We start from the raw sequence: 15615 nt of genomic DNA, 5'->3' as shown, positions 1-15615 counted from the left end.
TAGTCGAAAATAATACATTGCAACATAATCATTAAAAGTTGCATATGATGGGTTCCCATCATGTATATTACTAAAATACAACACTATGAACAATTTCAAATTATGTATTTTATAAGTTATGCTGACCTCTATGGAAGCATGTGAACAAATATGGATGCTAAAGTTCTTTCTGATATTTCCTGTTTAATTATCATAAAATATTAGCAGACAGAAAACTCAGCTACTGATATTACATTTAAATATGTATTCAGTTCTCTAAATATTAACAATTTCAAACATTTTTTATTTTACATATTTATACTGCAGCTGATGTATTAATTACCCTTTTGACTATGTATATTTACAACACTGCAGTTTAAGTTTTACATTAGTCATAAGTTTCATTAAAAATAAATGTATCTTCATTATGCTACGGACACACTCTTCTCAAATAGCGGATGGACCTGTCACCCACAGATCAACTTTATGACATACATAGTTTATTAATAACTGTTTGCTCTGAATTTCCTGCCAAATATTACTGTGATCACACATTTTGCTCAAAGAACTTCACAGGCACAAACTGTTGCCACAGAGTTACGATTTTATCTAAAATGTGAGGGTGTGTAAACTTTCCTGACTCATAAAATATCAGAGGAAAAACATTCAGAGATGAAAAGAGTTTTAAGTGGCAAACCTAATCCATCTGATCAAAAAGTATTGACACTGAATTTGTATCTCAGATAAAATGCAACATGCAGGTGTGTGGCTAAATTAAACATGGCCAATTACTGCATGTCCATGTATTTTTTCATGTGCACTTTAATTAGGTCCAATAACACATAACTTCACATTAAATTATGTAAGAAGTATGAAAAGATGGTAACCAAAATTTCTTAACTAATGAAGATCTGAAAATCAAACTCCCGTGTCGTAGCTTTACGGCACATAAAAGAACCTCATGTCTCAAGGAGACCTCTGAGCTAAATTGTAAGGACATTTCCCGCCCAACAATAGTCTCTAATGCCTCTGGTATATGGGGGAAGCATCTGGATACCGCTGAGCCAGTAGAGGCCGAACTCGGGCTGAGTCAGGACTGATGGCATGCACCAGTACCGGTAGGGTATAGAGACTGGCAGAATATCACAGGGGGACGTACAATAGATCAAACTGGTCGCGGTGCATGGGGAAACCCACCCCCTCCAATAATAATAATAATAGTGCAAAAATTACAGAAGACTTGACTATTCATGAAACAGCTGAAGAGGAATTTCTTATGGCTCTTGTCAGGCTGCATGAATTGAAGAATTGTAAATAAGGCATGTCTCAGCCAAGACCATTCCACAGCAGCCAACATGGAAGAAGGAAAAATATACTTCTTGTCTGTGGCTTTTGATTTAAATGAATTTGCAGAAACTGATGAAAACTTCAGAAAAAATGCAGCTGATGCTGCAACATGGCTCATGGTTATAACAGTGACACTGAGCAGCAATCAACACATCATTCCTCACTGTAACTGATGCTGTGTAGAAAACCAAAGTGATGTTTATCTTTTTCTTTCATTACAAAGGTTTCATGCTTCACAGAATCAGTCTATTAATATAGATTTGTAATTTCTATAAACAAATGTTGAGCTATATCTGTGATGCACTGTGTAATAAACCATCATAAAAATGGGGAATACAGCAAATGGAAAATTTGCCATGAGAATATACCAAGTCAGCCAAATCTGTGCAACATTATTTTTAACTAAACACATTATTCCATAAATGAGACAGTTTTCCTGCTTATTAAATATGGCTCCATGTGACTTTTCTGTTCATTAAACTTCAAAGAAATGATAAAAGACAAAATATTTAATGATTTTAAAATAAATGAACACAGTTTAGTGGAGCAGCTGTTGGCAGGTGCACACAGTGAATTTGAGGCTTCTTCTAGCACTGGAATGGATGGTGGAACAAGGGAGTATGTAATGATGACCTACTCTCAGAATTATTAACCCCTAATCCCTGTGAGCATATCTCAGTTTTCACAGATTCAGTCTCAATACTTCTTGAAGAAACATAATATACTACAACACATTTTATCAGTCTATGTTGACACATCACAAAGACATTTCTCAGAGAGGATAAGATATTTCACCTAACATTAGTGTGTCTATGGGCTCTTACTCTGGTAAAGGGTTCTTCCCTTCCCAACTATCATATATACAGTATATACTGTACAAAAGCAAATGATGTCATGTTTCAACATGTTCCAAAATATAAATTAAAAAAAGCAACAACAGAATATAGAAACACAAATATTTCAAAGCAACACTGAAGACAACACTGCCTCAAATTACTTTAACTGAAAATGTAATTCATTTTTAACTGACATGAAGTTTTACTTTATTTGGTGTGAAAACAACACTTCTTCACAAATAATCTCTTTGGATTTTATTGCCAAATCAAATAACCATTCCTCTTTTATTAAGAATAAACATTCCTGGACATGCCTGCTTGCTTCAAAACGAAAACATACAGTACTGAATATGTTACAGGATAAAAAACCTATACATCACTTAAATAAAATAAAATAATAATATTAATAAATATTAATAATTAATGATTTGTAGTTATCAAATAAAAGCTCTTTAATGTCACACAATAATGGAAAACTTTGTGGAAGTGCAGTTCTGTATTCAGTCCCACAGAGCACTGTGGTGATCTGCTATAACACTTAAAACATTCTTCTCAGTAGCTTGATGGTGTGCAGTACTGCACATGGCACAGCACATAACATGAAAGTTTAGTCCACTGAGCCATTTTCCATTCTCATACCTACATAGAGAAGGTACAACTAGCTTCCATTTTAGAAACTGTCACCTTCTGGCTCAACTAATGCTGAACTGTGAATGAAATACACACACACACAAAATTAAATTTGATTGGCACATGGTTTGTATTGGAGATAATCTTAATGGGAACAACAATGCTAATGCTGGAAAAGTCTAATTATGAGAGGAGCATGGCAGTACAGGTCCTATATGAAGTATGAGGCAGAACCTAAATCCCTGCAAGAATAAATGTAAATCTCTAAAACTCATTGTTTTTTAATAAAACTAAATCTAATCAGTCTTGGGTTCACTTGCAGAATGAACAAAAACAAATTAAACTGTGATATAATTGCAGCACCTTACTCAACCCCAGGACCAAAAAGTTAATACAATTACTTCAGCCAACTTATCTCAGTTAATTAATGTAATTAAGCAAATGTAAAACCTGCCACTGGAACACAATCCTGAGCCATTTCAATCCACCACATCATCTAAGATCCATCATAATGTTATTCTCCCATCTCCTTCTCAGTCTTCCAAGTGACTGTTTTACAAGCATTAAAGTTCTATACATATTCTTTGTTTTCTCTACATCCAGTCCATCACACTATTCTAACAGGGTTACATGGCCTGTGTATATTATTTATTATGTGATGTCTTTAACTACCCACTTACTTTATTCTTAGGCCTTCTGACCTGAAAACTTTCCTTCCCAACACCTGTAACATATGTACTTTCATTCCCATACAAAACAAATTTATTTTTATACAGAAACAGTTTTTGAACTAAATAATAAGAAGTTAGAAAATGTAAGCCTAGTATAAAAATTCAGGCACATCTGCTCTGTTAATGCTTCCCAAGTTCTATCTTCTGACACTGTGTCATAAATACCATAAGGAAAAGTAGGGTGGATAAGCAGACAGGCATAAGGATGGACAGGGATGAAATTAGCTGCTCCTTTACTTTGGTTTTAGGGATGTAAGAAGATAGAGCTTACAAATGCCTTTTATTTAATTATACTGAGAACTGCAATATATTACAAAATGTTACACAGGACCTCAAACTAAATTCTTTGGCTCAGGATAGCAACCAGTTGTAGGCTTTTGTGAAAACATTAATGAAGCTTCAAGTTCTGTAAAATGCAGGGAATTTCTTGATCAGCTGAGAAACTATTAGGGTCTCATGAAGGATTCTGCCCAGTAGAATGAGTTACATAGTTATGCTGTCTCAGTGCTTTTTATATCTTATTTCCTGTCAGTATCCGAGCAATCTCAGCAATATTATTTTCTATAACCAGTTAACTATTTGGTAACAGTGTAGGCTTCATCGTTCTGCATCTTGCTTTCCCCCAGGATCCCCCAACTCTCCTCCTTTTCCACCTTCCCACCCGTGCTAGTCAGGATGTCCCCATGACACCCACTCGCTCCCTATTTGCCCCCAAAAAGCGGGAATTGAATATGTGGGGTGGCAGCTGGTGGCCTGCAGTCACTACATGCTGACTTTGTTGTTCTTGCTGGTCAAGTGACTCTCCAGTTTGTTGTCTAGGACCAGCCTGATGCTCACTGTTTGAAGTCTGTTGCTCATGTCTAGCTGCTACAGCAAGTTCCTGTTCTTGCCTTGCAGCAGTTGCTGCCTGGATACGATCCAATGTCTTGTCAATAGCTCGTAAGCGCTTCTCTAGACTTGTTGTGGCCAGTATTTCAACCTGTATACAAACGAGAGGGCAAAATAAAGTAAGACAACATTAGACAAGAAGTACTGGATAAAATGTGTAACAAATGCTTCAATCTGTATCTTCGACGGCAAACCACCAGCACAGATTTCAAGTATGGCACCAACTGAGATATTGGCTTGCAGCAGGGATTAAAAGTTTTGTCAGAGTTAATGCTGAAGTCACTTGATAATTCAACAGTTCACAAATTCATTTACATAAGATACATTTTGCTCCTATTTTATGTATCTGTCCAAAATACTAAAAATACTGTGATGTGTTATCTTACGCCTATTGCTATGACAACCGCTACAATCGAAATGGACACTTCCACAACATTGAATACGTGGAAAGTGCGGAGCTCCCGCAGCGACAAATCATAGCAATGGATTGTCGTTGAGTCACAACGGATGAGATGAAACACATTACCAATGTATTCTACAAGGAGTGTTCCCAAAGCAAAGGATTGCTGAACACATGAAACTGAACCCTCTACTGAGAGCGCATGTGGCTTATATAAAGGGTCTGGTCTCGAGCGGAAGTTGAGTATTAGGCCAGAAGTCAGGTGTAAGAGAGTCGCTGTCGAATGCAGTATTCACAGAGATATAGTAGAAGCAGTAATTGTGATACTGCAAGTGATAATAGTTGTAAAGTGTGTAAGTGTGAGTGTCCAATAAAGATTCGCTAAATCAAGAGACCCACATGAAGTTATTTGTCACGTGACAATACAGTTACCCACAGAAAGGCAGCTGCACAAAAACACTATTCTATTAACTCTTCAGTATTTTGAAAAATGGAATGCAAGTAGTCAAATGTAATAAATCATCAATCAAATAAAAGAAATGCAGAATGTGACAAGCTAACAAATGAAGAAGTGTTTAACAAATGTGACGTTGCAGATATCTCACCTTAAAGTACTGAAGCAATACGGACAGGTGACACTTCTCTTACTTAGCAACTTCTGATGTGAATCTGGTGCCTGGGATCAAAATGGTTTGCCATCTCTGACTTACATAGTGGGGCTGGGAGGAGGTCCAAACTAAAAATCATATAATTTACTGACCAATTTCTGCACACAATTTACACTTTTGTGATTCTTGCACAAAACAAGAACACAGAAAAATGTTTCATGTGCCATATATGATCTGAGATCCCTAGTTCTTTTGTTTATTGACAGAGGTCAGCATATGATTCTATAGAGCTAACATGTTTCCTATCAACTTAAATATCTGAATAATATACTCAGAAATAAAGGAATATAAAATGTTAGGTTTTATGAGCATTCTAGTAGCTAGGAGAACAGTTTTCTCTATATAAAGGAGAATTTCTTTCTTTCATACTCTTACAATTCAGGGGTGTGGGTGACTACAGACAGGGTGTAGATTGGTGAATGGATCTACTGATGACTTGTATATGCCACTCAGAACTCCACTTTACAGATCACTGACACACACAGACTAGTGTCAGTCTATTACAGTCTCCACTAGCCGTTTCCTGGTAACAGATTTAACACAGTGGCAATTCTTCAGCTTCTTATGCTCAGGTTCTCTTGTCACAGCCACCTGTACAGGACTCTTGTCAAGTAACATCTAAACTAACTGGATCCCAGGCTGGCAGCCATTTCACATCAACCTCCTAGTTTTCTCTTCACAGGCTAACTTTCAACTAACAACTGAACTCTGCCTCAACCACCAACTACATCATGTCACTTCACTCAACTAAACAGCTGACAACTGACTGCAGCTCCGATGGCCTCCTTATATAACCTTGTGACAGACCCAACAAAAAACACCACCTCCAACAATCCTTCTATTCTTGTTATGGCAGCTGGATATGGTTTCTAAAGGAACGTGTTTACCGAGACCTTGCTTAGAAACAGGTATTTGTTTACCCACTTACTGGATAGCAATGGCTGTACTCGTCCATTCTGAGGTCTCTTCCCGCTATAAAATACTAGCAGACTTGAAGATGAACAAAAAATTTGAAGAAAAACCTTCCAGATATCCATACATGTGTGTTGCTTGTTTGTTTCTTTACAGAGTACACACTGTAATGTGCACCTACTACTGCAGGGAGGGTGACAGAAGCTGTTCTGGTGTGAATGTGTCAGGCAAGAAAGTTAGATTAAGCTACAAACTATTAGAAAAATTGGTTTCTTGACAACAGCTTGAGGAATGACAGAGGTGCTTCATTATGCGGTCATCCCGCTAATTATGCATACCTTCTGCATGTCAAGCTTTATAAACCAAATCCAAGATAAAAGAGGGACATCAATGAGGCAGAGGAAGGATGAAGAGTAAGAGAAAAATAATACAAATAATAAAAAGATAAAGACAGACTGGGAAAACAAAAGATAAGTATAAGGGTCAGCAGAAGAACAATAGTGATGAAATGATAATGAAAATGAGAAGGAGGAGGAGATACCAGATGAGCAAATGAGAATTCAAATGGTTCTGTCTCCTGAGATATAACACTGTGCAGTCTGGCAAAAGTCAACAGACATTTTGGAGGAACATGTTGCCTCCATTTTCAGGGTTGAAGAATAGGCCAAGCAAGAAACCAGCATGAAGCCATTAGCAAACAATGCAAAGCTTGGCTTTTTTTTAAATTCTTAAGATGGGACATGTTTCTCCCATTCATCGAATGACTTTCAATGGGCTACACAGTGTTATGTCCTGGAAAGTAGAACTTTTCATACCACTGCTGTGACAATTTCATATCCTACAAATGAGAATTCATTTCATATAATGGGAATATCCAAAATTACAGAAAAATTTTCCCACCTTAAGCTCCTGGCTCAATGGGAGGAAAGCAAGAAGCCACCACGTCCAGGCAGGCCCATCAGCCAATGAGGGCCATTCCTCCTCCAGCTCTGGCATGTGACCAAATGCCCTCACTATCTCAGACTGCAGCTCTGCCTCCAAAGAATTAAACCATTGCCAAGCTTTAGGATGAACTCGATCATGTAAATCCTTCAGATCTGTCAGCATGACCAAAAAAAAAACAGATTAACAAATACTGAACTGCCAAAAGTTTCAAAGGTTTAGAATTTTAATTTACAAGAGTATATCTTTTACAACTAGTAATCATGAGGTACATAATATTTACAAAGCCACTTTTTATGTCTGATCATTGAAATTTCAGTATAACAATCACTGCTGTCAATGAGATGTAAAAATAAAACTACAATTTAATTACACTGATAGGAAAGAACAATTCTTGAATAGACCAAATTTTTGGTCAAGGATCAATTTTAATCACCCTTCCTTCACACAACTTTTTGACAACCCAATTTAATTCAATAAGCACAGATACACTGTATACCTATATTAATTTTGAATTTTCCAGCATTGCATTTTTAAGGCACTGTTATATTCAGTGTGGTTAATTGTTTGATCATCTTTCATTTAGGATCTAGACCAGCTGTCCCAGACAATTTGGGTTTGATTTCCGACTGAAGAAAGGAGTTTCCTCTTTGCCAACACCTCTGGACCCTTTTCCCTGAGACAAAACTCACTTACTTACCTCTGCCTCATGCATGAGCAAAGCACATATGATTCCTTAATTTCTTAATGATTTATTTAATGACATATTCAGTAGCTCAGATTACATAGTACTGAATGATATGACTATGGAATAATGAGCTGAAGAGGTTGGGGAAGGAAGAGAACATTGCCCAGTTTAGTATACTATCTTGAATTTCATTGATGGGGCTGAAGAACCCACAACAGGATAGCTGAGACCTCCAGAATACAAAGCAGGAGTGCTGCCCACTCAACCATGACATTTAGTATGTGGAGCTATACCTCGACTCCCTCTGGTTGTCTTCATGACCTACCAATTAAGAACAGGAACAACTTTACCTCTAATTGTAACTTTCTTTAGGGTTCTGAAATGGGATATGTGATTTCTTCATGGCTGTGCAAGATTCACAAAATTTGTAACATGGACCAAATGCTCAGCCTGACACTTCTTAAAAGCATTGTTTCTGTTAAGAACTTCACTGTACAACTGCTGTGAATTAAAAGCGTCTGTTTCAGTGTAGTGCTGATATGATGCACATAACGGTTGATAGTGACAGGCATCTATAGATACATTCCACTTCTTTTTATTGGGTATGATTGTGGAGCCACTACTAGTATTCAGAAGTACCAGATTCTATTATTGGACAGGTTAGAGACCATCATGATTGAGGCTATCCACGAATGTTCTTAGTTTTATTGAAACATACACTTGGACAGTACCTTGAAATATACTGTAACGTGTCGGGAATCCAGAAGAGTCACTTCTATGGAAACGCTAGAACAGACCGTTGCATAGGAAGTAACAATAGCGGCACTGTAATCCTAACAGTGAGCCGTTGTGTAGAGAACATCGAATCTCCACAGTTACGACGAATACGCGAAGCGTTCCCACAGGAACAACACAATAACAATGGGTCATTGCGTAGGAATCGCGGAACCAACAAAGCAACGTTTCCACTGCTATAACAGAGGGTTCGTTTGCCTAGCAGCGGCCGAGGGGATAAACAGCCCAGCTTTGGCGAGAAGCAGTCAGTCTTTATCCAGCCTTCGAAGAAGAGAGTCTTGGAATATTCGCCGCAGAAGAGAGTCCAGTACCGCCGAGATATTGTAAGCAGTATTTGTAACACTGCAAGTGGAAATGATTGTAAGGTGTGTGTAAGGCAAGCGAACGGAACAAATTCGCTATATCAAACAACGGCGTAAATTTATTTGTAGCGTGACACACACAACACGCTACAATACAATGACTACTTCTTTTCAAATTCTTATGCATCCACCACTGATAATCATCTCAGTCAAACGAATGTAACTTCTTCAGTTGAAGCAACACCATTAAATAATAAAATAACTGACCTATAATAATTTATTTGACCCACTGACAAACTCTGATGGATACAGGAAATCTGTCCATTAACGTTAGCCTTCTGATGGTTGTGAACTATCACCGGATTGTTGCTAAGGCAGTTTACCTACTGGACATGGATGATGCATGCTTTTCTGAAAATTCTGCCTGTTTTGGGTTGTTTATTCCATAATCTTCTACATAAGTTTATATATATATTCAGCAGACCAAACTTGATGTTGATAAGTTAACAGCTACCCCCCCACCCCCCCCGGAGCTTGCCTCCTGTATAAATGTCAGCTTAAATTTCAACGCACAAGATGTTACTCACCAAGAGCACTTCCCTTGTTTCTGTTCATATGAGAAATTGATTTCCACTTAGCACCATACAATTTAGAACAGCATTTACCCGGAATGCACACATTACACCCATCTTCTACGCCTCACCTGGAAGCCTATCTGCAGGTATAGGTTGATCTCGGAAGTATTCCACCTTTGCAGTGTCGTAACCATCTCTCTCTCCGCGTGTCAATATGTGAAACCGCTGGACACCAACAGTTGTAAGAATGGAGCAACCATTGTCAAGAAGAATCCAGTCTCTGATTTCTAATATTGTTCCAAACTCAGCATAGCTGCAGTAAAACAATGAAAAGATGGAAATTCAATCTTATATGATAGGCATTTCTAAATGAAGCAAGTGTATATGGATGTCTGTAAATTATGCAGGCCACCTATTATTGTTACAGTAGTAAAACTGAGGAGGTTATACATGCAGCTCAAAGTAGGCAAAAGATATGTACAGATTATTATCGATGGATAATATGCATGGGAAATGGTCATTTGGAAGATCAAGCAGCAGATGGTAGGTCAAAATTAAGATGGATCTTAGTGGGTTAGTCAGTACAGTGACTATACTACAGACTGCATGCCTGGTATATCATTCCTGGGAGGGGTAGGGGGTTCTTTCTCTTTGCCACAGGGCTCAGACTAGCCCTGGGACTCACTCAGCCTCCTAACCAACCACTATCTGGGACCCTTCTCTGGAGATGAAGCAGCCAGGGCATGAAGCTGACCACTTACCTCCATCTAGTACCAAGTTTAAGAATGTATGCAACTCTATTTCTAGTAGCCCCCACCCAAGGTGAGAGGCAATTAATTCTTTATCTTTACTTTAATGACATACATTGTGACAGTGAAAGATGAATGAAAGTGTCCCAGAATGAGTTCCCATATTGGTGTTAGTGATGTTTGAACTTCAGGTTAATTGACTACTACCAAATGGTTATTCAGAAATGTAATTATGTTAAAAAAAACTAGATTTATTAACACATGATCTGACCTTTTGTTCCCTGGATCTTTTGTGAGGCAAGCTACAATTCCAAATTCACGTGTTCCAGCTTCTGCACAGTGTCGCATCATGACTCGGTAACGAGGTTCATACACATACAGAGGGCAGGGGACACCTGGGAACCCAGTAGTGCACACAAACACTGGCACCTGACCACCCCACAGCTGCACCAACTCTGATAACTCCTGATGATGTGTCACTTGACGAGCCAAGTACTCAGCTGGCAGAAGTAGCCTTAAGGAGTGCTCAATCACCTCTGTTACTGCTTTCTGACTGGTTGCCAAGTACTGGAACAAAAGATAAACTTGAAATGCACCACAACTGTAAAAGCAGCAGCTCATGAATTTTCAAAACTGTAATTTTTCATTAGCTACACACATCCAGAATGGCAGCTGATGAGGATTTTTTGAAATAAAAAAAGTGTCCAAAATATGATTTTTTTTATGTTTCATCAGCTGAGCAGCTTGTGAACCCACACCAGAAATGTAAATGAAATAAAATAAGGTATGACCATGTAAACTGACTTCAACTGGCTCAGGATAGGCAGTGTGAAGCTCTCATGAGCATAGCAATGAATCTGGAGTCCCATAAACAGTGGGGAATTTCTTGATCAGTTGAACAATTATCATCTTCTTAAGATGAAGCCTGGTTAATTAAATTATATACTTCACATTACTTAAGACTTCCAAAAGTGCAAAGTTGATTTTTTTATTGGCTGAATATTTCACAAACACCTGAAGTTGCAGCTCACAGGTTTTCAGTAAAAGAAATCGAAACAGTTGAATATATTACATAAATTAAATATTATAAATATAAATTATAATATAAATATAATTATAAATTATAAATATAAATTAAACACAATATCAAAAAATAAAACTTAATGAGAAACACAATTAAAACTGCATAAAGTCACAGTAGTCCCTGAAAATTGAGCAATTAAACAGAGCTTATGCAAAGACAGGCTGAAACAGCAGAAATGAAATTTCTATAGCAAGTACCTCAATACAGCCTCTTACAACCATGAAGAGTAATATGAAATGCACACAACTCTGAATTTTTAATTTAGAAGAATATAAAACCAATGGCATGAACATCTTCAACAAATGCAGCATAACAGACCAGTCCAAAGAACTGTGAAATATACACCTGTAGGATATACAAAGAATAACCCTGAAAAAGGCGGGAGGATTCATTCTGAGACAGAATGGACCTGAAACTCTCATTGCTGCAGCCAATGTTGGTGGTGGTGGTGATGATTTGGGGTGGGGGCAACAGTTCCAAAAATGAAACTGTAAATTCCTTTTTGGAATAACAATTTTAATTGTATTTCTGAGATAGAATTTCCTTTATTCTGTCCAGTATACTGTTCATCGCAGACTTGAATTTCATATTTTTCATAATTTTCTAATTGATGTAATGATTAGAAATAATATTGTAACGTGTTTCGTTACTGAAGACGCCATTCGGATTGTTAACTGGTTTATTTAACAACCTACAAGTAACGGCTACAATTAATTATAACACAGTTGCGGGGTTTCACGATTTATAACCCTATGCGCAAATCAGTTCACTCTCTCTTCAGTAGTCTACACGTTTATAGTAGGGGAGCTATGTATCACTGTATCACACACTCCCTATTACACAATCACACACACATCCGGTTCTTCTTTCCGCGATGGCTGCTATACTCCAACTCGACTAGCAGGCTGCTGCCTTGAGAACTGTTGATAACACACTCGCTCATAGGCTTGCTCGGAACTAACTTGGAACTGTCTTCGGCGATGGCCACGTTACAACTCAACTCCGCAGGCAGCGCAGCTCTCTTATATAGGGGCTGTGTGTGCCTGTTACATGCCACGTCACAGTAGGAAGCGGTGCCGCATCACCGTGTTGTGTCACCGTGCGTTGCGCGTTACATCACTGTGGGGAGAGTGGCGGGGCGGGGACTCGCCTATTACCATAGTAATGCGATTGCTACGTTACCGCCACGTACCGCTGGGGAGGTGGGTGTCCTCCGTTGCACAACATGTCACAATATATTTTATGATACCACAACAAAAGGTAGTTGAACTGGGGTATTTGGACCACTTTGCTCATGTTATGAACATAGCTGTTAAATGCCCCTTTGTTCATTCGGAGAAAACTGTAAGAAGAGTCTTCTAAAAAATATATAAATATTTAACAATCGGTTAAAAATTAAATATGGGATGATGTTTACAAGTACTTACAAACAGATGCAAATAGAGTATGCAGTTCCTGTTTAACTAATTATCTCAAGTATTTTGTAAATATCCCCCCCCCAAAAAAAAATGAAAGTAATGCAGTATTTAAAACACAGAAAAAAGGTCTAAGACTTATTAAAGGAGTAATAATAAGATGTGTTGTAGAAGTTTGCTGACTTTAGGATTTTAACTGTAAATTCATTATACATATTTGAGATACTGTGTTTTATAAAAAAGATCCATATGACTAATATTCCAATATTCACAAGTATAACATATAAGGAAAACAAGATTTGAATGTCCAATTATACAACACTGTTCATTGTAAAAAAAAAAGTATAATTAACATGGATGTAAAAATACATGATAACTTACCCTCCAAATTATAAAGAATTTTTATTTGTTATTGAAGTTCGCATCTTTCCTTTGAAAGGAAATAAAAGGGTGTACCTTTGTCATGAGTTCATATTTAAGGATAACAATATATGATGAATATAAACCTATAATCTAAGAGGACACTTGAAGTGTCATGATGATAATCATACTTCACAATATACTTCAGGATTCTGACACATGAGATTATACTGATGTGCCAGAGACAAACTTGGAGATGAATGTTTTACTGTTATCACTAACTATACACAACTGTCTGGTACATGAACAGGCCCCACCCTTCCATTGTCATAATGTTGTTTGTCAATGGAAAAATTTAGATGTCCATCAATGTTCAATTTGTCTGTAAAAATAATAATAAAATTATTAACACTGCACATAATTACTGTTTTTCTTTATTCTTAATTTATTTAATGACACTTAACTGAAAAAATTATAGAGCTATATAATAATACAATAATCAGCGACTGGTGAATTGGAAAATATGTGAAAAACCATGAAAAACTTCAGTAAGGAGTATGTTGGTACTTAACTGATACAATAGGCACAGAAAACGATGCAATTTCATCATTTTGAGTTCAAGTGCAATTTTTATATAGCACTCTGAATGTATGAAAACAAAGGATATTATTTCCCATCATTTTTCTTTTAAGTTGATACTCTTAAAATTAAAGAAAAGTTGGGATTTTGATGAATATGTGTGACAAATATAAATTTATTTTCAGTATAGATAAATAATAAAAATTCATACTGTTAAACAAAATGATCCCTTGGAAACGTTGGGAAGCAAAATTTATTATATTTATTTAGTTATTGTTTATTTCTTTATTATCAAATCAAATTGTGCAAAAGGAAACCTACTGTGACATGTAACAGAATTAAATTTAGGCATGTTAATATTGTCACGTGTTAAGTGATTTAATGCAGGGTTTGAATTGGTAATTGGATTTATTGAACACCTGTAACTACAATTCTAACATTACCGCTGATCTACACACTTAACAAAATAGTACAGCACATGCTGAGTCTCAGTTTGTTATAGTCCTCATTAGTTGTTGCTTGGTTAAGGTTCTCAACAATGGAAAGTAATCTGCTCTTGTGTTTACATCACTGCTGGATGGCAACAGGCTCATAACTAACTCACTATTCCAACTCTCTACTACTGGCTGCTGGCTCTCACGGCACAGTCTCAGAACAGATCTTACAGGAAACATCATGTTGCCTAGCAATGGCCTGCTTGTTTGATGATGTTGGGGCATGTTTACCAGCGGTTACTTAGCAATGGCCTTCTCTTCTGGCTCCACTATTCCAGCATTCAGCTCTCATGTCATAACATATTGTAACGCGTTTGGAATCCAGAAGAGTCACCGCTATGGAAACGCTGGAATAGACCGTTGCATTGGAAACAACAATAGTGATATTGTAGTTCTAACAGGAGTCTCCACGGTTACAACAGAAGGTCCAATGCATAGCAACGACCGCAGACATATAAGAAGGCAATACATTCGATAAGAGTCTCGCGATAGATGCCGAGAGATACAGATGTACTGGCCGAGATATTGTAAGCAGTCATCGTAATATTGAAAGTGCTACCAATTGTAAAGCAGTGATTGTATAAGTGAAGAACAATAAAGGCTCTACTGAATTTGAGACCTACGTGGATTTATTTGTTGCGTGACGCACAAAACACGTAACAATATACAGCCTTTACCTAACAGATAAACAAGCAGCTGATTGCTTCTATGATGAAATGACTCATGCTATTTGCCTCATATTACAATGTTAACACTTGACTGAACAACCACATAATGAAATTTAATCACGGTATACCTAATTCAGGAACAATCTAACACCTTCCTGGCCTAAACATTTGGAACTCCTTGGCTCTACAGTGCTCTAAGAACCTTGGCCTCCATTACACCTGATGCCATTATTCTCTATTTGCCTTCTGTCTCCACATCTTCATTTTGATAACTCAAAATTAAGAGACTATACTGTAGGACCCTTTATAAATGGCTTATCCGATCATGATGCTCAACTCATAGAAATAAATAATATTGACCTTCAGCCCAGTAATCAACAATATCAAACAGTAAGGAAAATCAACAAGCATACGATGGCAGATTTTGTCACAAAATTAAGTAATGAATCATGGGACAATGTATTTGACAGCAATAATATTGATTCTAAATTTAATTGCTTTCTGAACACATACTTGAGGATCTTTTATTCAAGCTTTCCCTTAAAAATAGTCAAAAATGAAAATAAAAACAAA

At 37.2% G+C, this 15615-nt stretch overlaps 1 protein-coding gene across 2 annotated transcripts in view; it reads right to left on the bottom strand.

The window, feature by feature from the left end:
• Positions 1–1130: 1130 nt before the first annotated feature.
• Positions 1131–15615, bottom strand: part of LOC111867905 (LON peptidase N-terminal domain and RING finger protein 3) — a 179409-nt gene continuing 164924 nt past the window's right edge. For both annotated transcript variants that reach the window (XM_033752851.1, XM_023858122.2), the window contains 4 exons: positions 10714–11009; positions 9822–10006; positions 7292–7488; positions 1131–4502 (listed from right to left, as the gene is read on the bottom strand). In XM_033752851.1, the coding sequence (XP_033608742.1) occupies positions 4194–4502; positions 7292–7488; positions 9822–10006; positions 10714–11009 (987 nt within the window). In that variant the 3' untranslated portion in view covers positions 1131–4193. The remainder of the gene's footprint in view (positions 4503–7291; positions 7489–9821; positions 10007–10713; positions 11010–15615) is intronic.

Source organism: Cryptotermes secundus, unplaced genomic scaffold (assembly GCF_002891405.2).
Source record: "Cryptotermes secundus unplaced genomic scaffold, Csec_1.0 scaffold111, whole genome shotgun sequence".
Lineage (NCBI taxonomy): Eukaryota > Metazoa > Arthropoda > Insecta > Blattodea > Kalotermitidae > Cryptotermes > Cryptotermes secundus.
The sequence above is the reverse complement of the archived record's forward strand: the minus strand, read 5'-3'. Positions and strand labels throughout refer to the sequence as shown.